The sequence below is a fragment of the Barbus barbus genome, assembly GCF_936440315.1.
Source record: "Barbus barbus genome assembly, chromosome: 42".
NCBI classification, from domain to species: domain Eukaryota; kingdom Metazoa; phylum Chordata; class Actinopteri; order Cypriniformes; family Cyprinidae; genus Barbus; species Barbus barbus.
The window spans coordinates 4,647,660-4,656,808 of record NC_136720.1 but is presented as its reverse complement, the minus strand read 5'-3'; the positions used below and the strand labels follow the sequence as shown (position 1 = coordinate 4,656,808).

The following is a 9,149-nucleotide window of genomic DNA, read 5'->3' as shown; positions in this document are numbered from 1 at the left end:
TAACTGGTGTTCTTACTGTTTGACCAAACTCTGTTTCTGTTCAGGCCGATCCAGATTTCATTTCCACCTGCTGTCTCAAAGATCCTCTGGTTCTCAGTCTGATTTCTCACATTGGCGAGATCTGTGTAATGATCTCTGCAGTATCTACGAGCCTCTGACCAGGTTTTCCCAACATTGAATCTGATAAAACTCTGTGTGGCGCTTTCTCTACCTGATATGAAATATGACCACATCAGCTCTCATTGAAAAAAATATTTAATTTTATTTAAAAAAAGTTAAATGTCCTTACCATCATAGCAAACAAATGGCAGTGCGTAGTCACACCACATATCAAACCATTTCCCATTATAATCCATGTAAACACACAATTCGTTACCCTCTCTATTGTCTGGTTGATGATGCCAGTTTCTGAAATCTCTCTCTCCTTCCTGATAGAAATCATTGTCTTCCAGTGACCATCTCCAGCTGTTCACATCACCATACAGTCCAATCCAGGCTAAACCACTGAAACTCCCATTAACTGTGTTAATCAGTCTGTTCATTTCCTCCATGTTATCAATGGTGGCCAGTTCAGTGTAATTCTGTCTGCAGTATCTCTGAGCTTCAGTCCAGCTCTTAGATTCATTCACAAAGTGATACCGACGGGACGATGCTGATGCTGGCAATAGAGGAAACAAATAATTAATTTATATATTTATTTATCAGAGTGTCCTAAATACTTATAATAAATTCAGTAGACTCCGATCTGAGACTGCTAACAATGTTTAAGCATTTTTCTCATTTAATGAAATCTTTACTATTATGATCAGCATTGAGTGAAAAGTTGAATTAAAACATGAACACAAATTTCAGAATATATAGCAGTAGGTGGTTTATTTCCCTTTTGCTTTAAATACGGTAGCCATTTAACTGCATGAATTTCTCAAGATTGTGTCACACTTGATCATGTTCTCCAACATGATTTGATCCAGAAAGCATGTGCTTCAATAGAACAACATCTGGCTTTTTATACAATAGATCACATGATGAGTATCACAAATTTGATCAGTGGCCATGTGAATGATTATTTAACATCATAACATTTATTTTTTATTCCAAGAGCTTTGTTTACTTCCTGGTTTAAATTAGACTTTGAATCCCAGATATTAAAGATAGTGTTACGGGGTTGACGAGACGTTAGACGTGCGGATCCATTTGCAAGGCTTTATTAAAACATGGTTAACTTCAGGCAGGGTCAGTATACAGCAAACAGGTATGGCAAGGGCAAAACACAAGAGCAATCCTAGAGCAAGCGTGGGTCGACGATCGGCAAACAGTATCCAAACAGGGCAAGGCAGAGAGAATAATCCAAGAACACGGGCGGGAATCAAAACACAGGAAATCTAACTAGGAATACAAGGAACGCTTGGTAAGTAGCAAGGCTAAACAATACTCGGCGATGAGTAAGAGCAAGTCCCAGGCTTATATGGTGTGTGATGGTGATTGTGAGATGGTCCTCAAGTGTGAGCGTGATCAGTGTGATTGGGTGATAGTTCTCAGCTGTGAGTGATTAGTGAGTGCAATGGATTGTGGGAAATGGAGTCCAATGTGCGGTGTAGAGTGAAAGTCCATGTGGTGAGCGGGTGACCTCTGGTGGTGGGTGAACGGAAGTGCATGGCCAGGATTCGTAGCAGATAGTCTCAGGCCAAAGGAATTATTATTTTTTTGGTCCCTGTAATGGTCACTAAAATGGTTAATGGTCACCAAAATATTTTGGTTACCAACATTCTTCAAAATGTATTATTTTCTGTTTTGTAGAAGAAAGAAATGCATACAGATTTGGAATGACATGAGGGTGAATAAAAGATGACAGAATTAAACATATTGGGTGAACTATTATACCTTTAAAGGCCCCTTCACACTAAGAATGACAACGGTAACTATATTAGCACCCACACCAATGCATGATAACGTTCTGTATAAGAGCACAGAACTTATGATGTCTGCCACTTTAAATGCTCAAACATCTTAAAGTGGAGTGGATTCTGATTGGCTAATTGTTAAATTAAAAGTTTTTATCACCCATCATCTGGAAAAATCATTCTATTATTGATTCCAACTATATTGTTACTTATCGTTGTTATTGTTAAATACAGTGGCCGAGAGAGCTCAACGTGCTGCAACGTAAAACACATGCAAACAGCAAAAACACCCTTCATCAGTTTGACAGGACATGTGCTGCAAATACTCACAATGCAACCAAATACAGAAATGTGCTGCAAGTAGCACAGACCACAATGGAGCCCTTAAGAAAATTAACCATGGTTTTCCTACAAATAATAATAATAAAAAAACATGGTTACTACAGTTAAACCATGGTAACCACGAATTAACCATGGTTTTGCTACACTTTACCATAGTTAAACCATGATATCCGTAGTAAAACTGTGGTTATACAAAAAACAAAACATGTGTAAGATCTGGTTGAAATCAGGATACACACACACACACACCTATTTTCAACACATTCCTGAAGCAAGAATCAAAGCTTGCAAACCAGCGCCCACCGCTCGCTCCGAAATCCTTTTCTCCTGGGACCATAAAAACCAGGATATATTGGAGAAAAGACATCTGGATGCTTTTAAGAGAAGAGCAACTTTAAGTGCTTGGCTGGATTTATCATAAATAAATTCGAACAGGGCAAAAGACCTTGTCATTTGGAGAAACTTCACACAAAACCCTCCCTAATCTCTTTCCATTTAACGCAGTAATTCAAAGACCTTTTACAGCCACTCTGAACTAAGACAATTGCCAGATCTCCACGAAAGTGACCTTCCCACGACCTTGCGCTTCTCCCCAAGAAAGGAACGCACCTTTTCCTTGTTGCTCTCTAACAGATAAAGACGTCACGTATCTTACAGGGACAAATTTATACTAGTTTCTGCTATTGAAGCAATATACTGGAAAAACAATATATATATTATATTCACAACATATATTAAGGTTGTCACGACATGTATAAACTTTACTGTGTTATTGGAATGTATGATATTGTTGTAATCTTCTGATGCATAAAGTCACCTGATGCCTAGTGTTCAGTTCACATGCTGGATGTGTTTATGTAGAATTCAGGATCGTTTAATCGATGCATTAACCGCGTAATGAATACAAAGGATATATGCATTTTTGTGCATATCAAATACGTAGGTGTTTGGTTTCAGATGAAAGCTGATTTCATTAATAGTAAGCTGGTGTGGATGAAATTTGTTTGTTCTCATCAATGCATGATTACAATACGAATAGAAATCTGCTGTTAATAAGTTTTCATGTGATAAATAACTGAACAGATAATGTATGCACGGAAAAGGGGCTGTGCAGGGCAGGGCTCCGCCCCACAGGAAGAATCCGATTGGGTCAGTCGCCCGGGGGGCAGATCCCAAATCGGCCCGTTAAAAACAGATACTCAACTGTCTGTTGTGGGTTGTTGGAAATTGAAAAGAAAAGCTTAAGCTCAGCACTCCTTGCTCGACGCTCTCAGCCATTTAACATCATGATTGAGCAGTAAATTGAGACCAAGACTCAAGCTTCCAAAGAACTTTAACATCTAAAAGCCTCAGAAACTGAAACCAACTTCCTGGGAGCGTCATCAAGTCAGAACGAGGCCAACCAACCACTGAAGAGTATTCTCGTGACAGCAACCTACCAAGCCGCCATCAGCACGCAATCTTTTCTGAGCCGGGAAGGAAAGAAATTCAACTGAAAGCAGAGAAAGTTGAAGTAGAGACTCCTTGAACCGGGAAAAGACTGAACTCGACCGAAAGCAAGAGACAGTAAGACAAAATCTCCTGAATCTGCTGAACGGGTTGTATTTATCTAAGAGTAAAGATAGAAGAGTTCCATGTGTGTGTGATTTCCCTCAGGTTGAAAACGAGCATTAGAACCTAAGACTCTCTTCAGATCAAAACAATCCATTGCAACGAATGTGTGTGTTTGTTACGTCTTTTGTTTTGTGTTGTTTAGCTTAGTATTGTGTTAGAGTAGTGAAATAAACTTTGATTCTATTAAGAAATCTCATGTCTGTTGCTATGTGATTTTCTAAGTCTAAATTACTTGCCTAAAGATAACGTTACCTGTGCTCATGAGCTTGATAACTAACTATTTGGTTTATTTTATCGTTGGCCGTGAATAAGATAAACAAAATTGTTAAGAGATAACGTGCTGATTTTAATGCTTGCTGGACAAGTCGTTAATAAGGTATAAGTTGGACATTCTGATTAATCTCAATTAATCATATAAATATCGAATCTTAAGAGTGATTCCCTAAAAGCTAAAGTTAGAACAATGATTCTAATGATTACTACACATGGCTACTACACTTTTATTTTGATAAAACCATGGTTAATTTTTGTAAGGGAAATACTTCAAGGGGACCCCAACAATGCTTAAAAATTAACCATGGTTTTCTTATAGGAAAAGTGTAGTAACCTTTTTTTTTTTTTTGGTGTATTGATTACTATGTGTTAAATAACAGTTGCACACATACCATGGTTAAACTATGGTTAGTGTAGCAAAACCATGGTTAATTTTCATAAGGGTTCCATTGTGCTCTGTACTACTTGCAGATAATTTCTGTATTTGGTTGTGTTGTATTTGCAGCACATGTGCTGTCAAACTGATGAAGATGTTTTCTTAATTTGCAAGTGCTTTTTCTGTTTGCATGTGTTTTCTTAAGTTGCAGCGTGTTGAGCTCTCTCGGCCACCATAATTGTAGTTGTTCTGTGAATTTTCCTATTCTCATGGAATTAAAATGATTAAAATTACCTTTATCTTGGTGTGAACGGCTTGTAAGATCTACTGTACTCACCACTGTGGCAAATGAAAGGAAATGCAAAATTGCAGTCTTCATCAGTCCAGCTCCCAGAGTCACTAAATGACACTGAAGCGCAGGATCCAGCAGTATCTGGATGCCATGTGCTCCAGTAAGTAAATGAAGAGTTGCTCTGATCTGACCAAGACCAGGTTCTGTACAGTCCAATCCAAACATTATAATAATAAAAATCTTGTAAGAAATACTGGATCTTCTGGTTTTCAATCTCATTGCTGATACTGATGAGGTCTGTGTGATGTTCTCTGCAGTAACTCTGAGCTTCAATCCAGGTTTTAGACTCGTAAATAAAAACATAAGTTTCACTGGCATTTTCTCTTCCTGAAAAATATGAATAAAATTTAGTTCAGAGAAAGGATGGTTTAGTTGTTTTCAGTTTTTTTCACCATCTTATGCATTTTAATAGAACAGCTCACCATCATAGCAGACCGTAGCATGAAATGTATTGGAGCAGCTTGCTGTATACCATAACCCATTCTTTATATAAACACACAGACTTTGTACTCCAGAATTCGCTGGTCCTGGGTTATTCCAGTTCCTGAAGTCTTTCTCTCCAACCTTAAAGAAGTCACTGTCCTCTAGAGTCCATTTCCAACTGTTCAGATCATCATAGAGTCCAATCCAGGCCAAATCAATGGAAACATCATTCACTGTGTCCAATAACTGGATCGTCTGTTGTTCATTTTCAATGGTGGCCAGATCAGTGTATTTCTCTCTACAGTATCTCTGAGCGTCTGCCCAAGTCTTGGATTCATTCACAAAGACATACTGAGAGGCACACAGTGTGAGGGTAAAGAAACCTGTTAAAACACAAAAGTTGCCTTATGTTGAGATCACATGACCACATCATATGATACTGTCTCAGTTATGTCCATTGTCAGACACTAGAGGCCACAATTTTGTAACGTATTGTCACTTTGACTGTCGGGTAGAAGTCTGCTGTGGAGCTCGCCTTAGTGTGCACATCGAGGGTGGAAAGGGTGCATTTGCAAGCACCCTTCTGAAAGCTATAATGTGATGAATGGGACACCTGAATTCATCTCCTGAACTTAACGGTCACGTATACACAGCAGCCATTGGAAGTCTGCATGAAACTTCATTTCTATAATATCTGTGATAACTGACTGTTAATTATCCTGATGAATGAATGAATGAATGAATGATGCATTTATATAGCGCATTTATTGTGTATTGCCGTACACCCAAAGCGCTTTACAATCATGTGGGGGGGGGGGGGTCTCTCCTCAACCACCACCAGTGTGCAGCATCCACTTGGATGATGCGACGGCAGCCACAGTACAACGGCGCCAGTGCGCTCACCACACACCAGCTACAGGTGGAGAGGAGAGTGTGATAGAGCCAATCAAATGGATGGGGATTACTAGGAGGCCATGATTGATAAGGGCCAATTGAGGGAATTTGGCCAGCACACCGGGGTTACACCCCTACTCTTTACGAGAAGTGCCATGGGATTTTTATCGACCACAGAGAGTCAGGACCTCGATTTAACGTCTCATCCGAAAGACGGTGCTTTTTACAGTATAGTGTCCCTGTCACTATACTGGGGTGTTAGGACCCACACAGACCACAGGGTGAGCACCCCCTGCTGGCCTCACTAACACCTCTTCCAACAGCAACCTAGTTTTCCCAAGAGGTCAACCCTGCTTAGCTTCAGTGGGCAACCTGTCTTGGGCTGCAGGGTGATATGGCTGTGGATAATGGGTTGATGGTTACAATATCAGTATAAGGTCCAAACCACATAAATCAAAAATATTTATCTAAAAGGTATACAGATACACCACTGAGACTCTCAAAAAGATCTGTACATTCAAAAGAAGAAAAGAAAGAAAAATCTCTTTCTATAACGTGAAATGGTATCAAAATATGAGGTCAAAACTCCCCTCTGTTTTTTTTTTTTTTAAATTCCTTCCTTCCTTGGCCATAACAAGTGTTTTGTCTAGATCTACAACCACACATGAACCTTACTTTATAGCATACAAATATAATACATAATATTTTTCATAAGAATGCTTGACAGCCCTAACATTAAAGTTTTATGTGTTTTAGTTCATATGTGTCAACTTTTGGAGACATTAGTGCATAAATGGGATCAAAATTAACTTCTGGCTTCTTTTGGTTAGTTTTAGACTGGAAAATTAAGGAAATTAAATGACACATAAGCCAAATGGTTGTAACTGCACTGGCACGTCTGACACATTAACAAGAAAGAGCAGCAGTAGTTCCGGTAGCTCAGAAATTATTTAAGATTTACAAATAAGAAATGCACATTCTGAAGACAATAAATTAATAACTTTTTTAATTTTATAAAGCTGGCTCATCTCAAACTGCACTGAATTTTATCCGACGAAATGCTCTCCAGAATGAGAATGTGCCTTACTTAATACCTTCTGCCACCAACTAGCAAATCATGTTTATGGCTGACTTGATATGATATGATATATGTCCAATTCCAACTTGTTTCAATGTGTCAAAGAAAAGAAAACTGCACTCATCAAGCCAAGAATAACCTGCACATTCTTATCCAGCTTTTTCCTGAACAACCAATGGGTGCCACCATGATAACTCCCTCGTTAAGTTCAACCTACTCAAGTTCCCCTCTCTGTACAGGTCTTTTCCAACTATTATGTTGTTTCATGTTGCTTGTGGTTCCCTGTGTCTGAATTGAGCTTCATCTTCTTGGATTTTTATTAAGCGTTATATTGGACTATCATCGTCTTCATCGTTCCTCTTCTACAAGAGCGTGATGCATGCATCCAGAACATGATAACATAAAAGGCAAGAGAACCACCTACCAAAGTATAATTTAAACTGGAAATCAAAATCTAAATATTTTAAACAAAGAAGATGATGACAAAGTTCTAAATTCTGGTCACAAATCAAAAAAGCCCATTTGTGACAATGAGCCTGTGAAAAGGACCGAGTTTCCTGCTACCATTGCAGTACACACACTTACACACATACATAAGAAAAAAAGTAATAATTTGGCAAGAATGCAGAAACAGAAGTATTTTTCAGTGGTCGACTGCCGGACCCCGTCCCTCCACATATATTTTTAAATAACCAAGATAAAGATTAAAAATAAGTAAAAACATTCCATACCTAAGAGTACTATCACTGAAAACATGGCTCTGGAGGAAATCATGCCTGTTTTATTGTATTTTTAAAGTAATTAAGCACCAGTTTTGTCAAAATTGTTGTTGACTTCAAGTCCCCTGTCTTGCTCACCAGTTTATGTTTGGGTCTGTCTTTATATTTATTGCAAAATGTGGGTGGGATTCTTCTTTAAACTCACAAAACCTGTTGGGTCACCCAAGCAGTACGAGTTTGTTCAGCATAAATTTACATAATAAAGATGTAATCTGTATCTTAACACGACATAACCAAACCTGTTATAGCATAAATAGACATGCTGTAAATTGAATACATGAATGGATTTCTGTTCATCAGCTTTCCATTCAATTCCTACAGTAGCTTTTCATTCAAAAAAGGCACTGGATCTTCAATAAATATGAAACCATAACTTGATATCATGAAAAATTAGGGAATCATATACCAAAGTCAAGACCAGACAACACGCAATTAGTCAGGAAGATATATATATATATATATATATATATATATATATATAAATATATATATATAAATAGTGTAAGTATTGTGTGTATGTACTGTGTATATATATATATATATAATTTTAAATAGAAATAGCAAATCAAAGTAACACCCACATGAAATCTTGCAAGAAACACAAGACCAGTACAACAGGAAGTTAATTTCTTTCAAAAGTTTTTTTTAATGTTATACCAGGTCTCTTCTGCCATTCTATAGTTAAATACAATAATAATACAGAGGAATTTATGTATCATATGTCTGTGAGCCATGGTTGAGTCTTAACAAATAAAGAAATATGATACACTGGCTTGAATGTAGACTGTTTGCATGTTTTAGTGAAAGAAACCATCCAAAAGAAATCATGCATAGATCGTTTCAGAATGTGAACTGTCTGAATGTAGTAGCAACATTTATCTAACCTACTCTCCTAAAATGGAGCAGCATTTATAGAATTTTAGTTTGGTATTTGCAGCACCAGACCCATTATAATTTTTTTTTTAAATCAACAACATTGCTGTGTAACTCACCACTATCTTTTACGTTGTTTTCACAGCTCTTTTTGACTGGTCTGTAAGTTCTTATTGCATTAATTTGTACTAAATGATCAGGCTGAATGTGTTTTAAAAGAGAAAGCAACTGTCTGCACTCATAG

The 9,149-nt window shown here is 37.7% G+C and overlaps 1 protein-coding gene across 1 annotated transcript; it reads right to left on the bottom strand.

Annotated features, from left to right (window-relative positions):
- Positions 1 to 244: 244 nt before the first annotated feature.
- Positions 245 to 8,099, bottom strand: LOC306861136 (C-type mannose receptor 2-like). The gene is made up of 4 exons (XM_079403232.1): positions 7,985 to 8,099; positions 5,281 to 5,664; positions 4,844 to 5,185; positions 245 to 658 (listed from the first exon to the last, which is right to left on the bottom strand). The coding sequence occupies exons 1-4, from the start codon at positions 8,025 to 8,027 to the stop codon at positions 276 to 278; spliced, it is 1,152 nt and encodes a 383-aa protein (XP_079259358.1). The 5' UTR covers positions 8,028 to 8,099; the 3' UTR covers positions 245 to 275.
- Between the last annotated feature and the right edge of the window lie 1,050 nt (positions 8,100 to 9,149).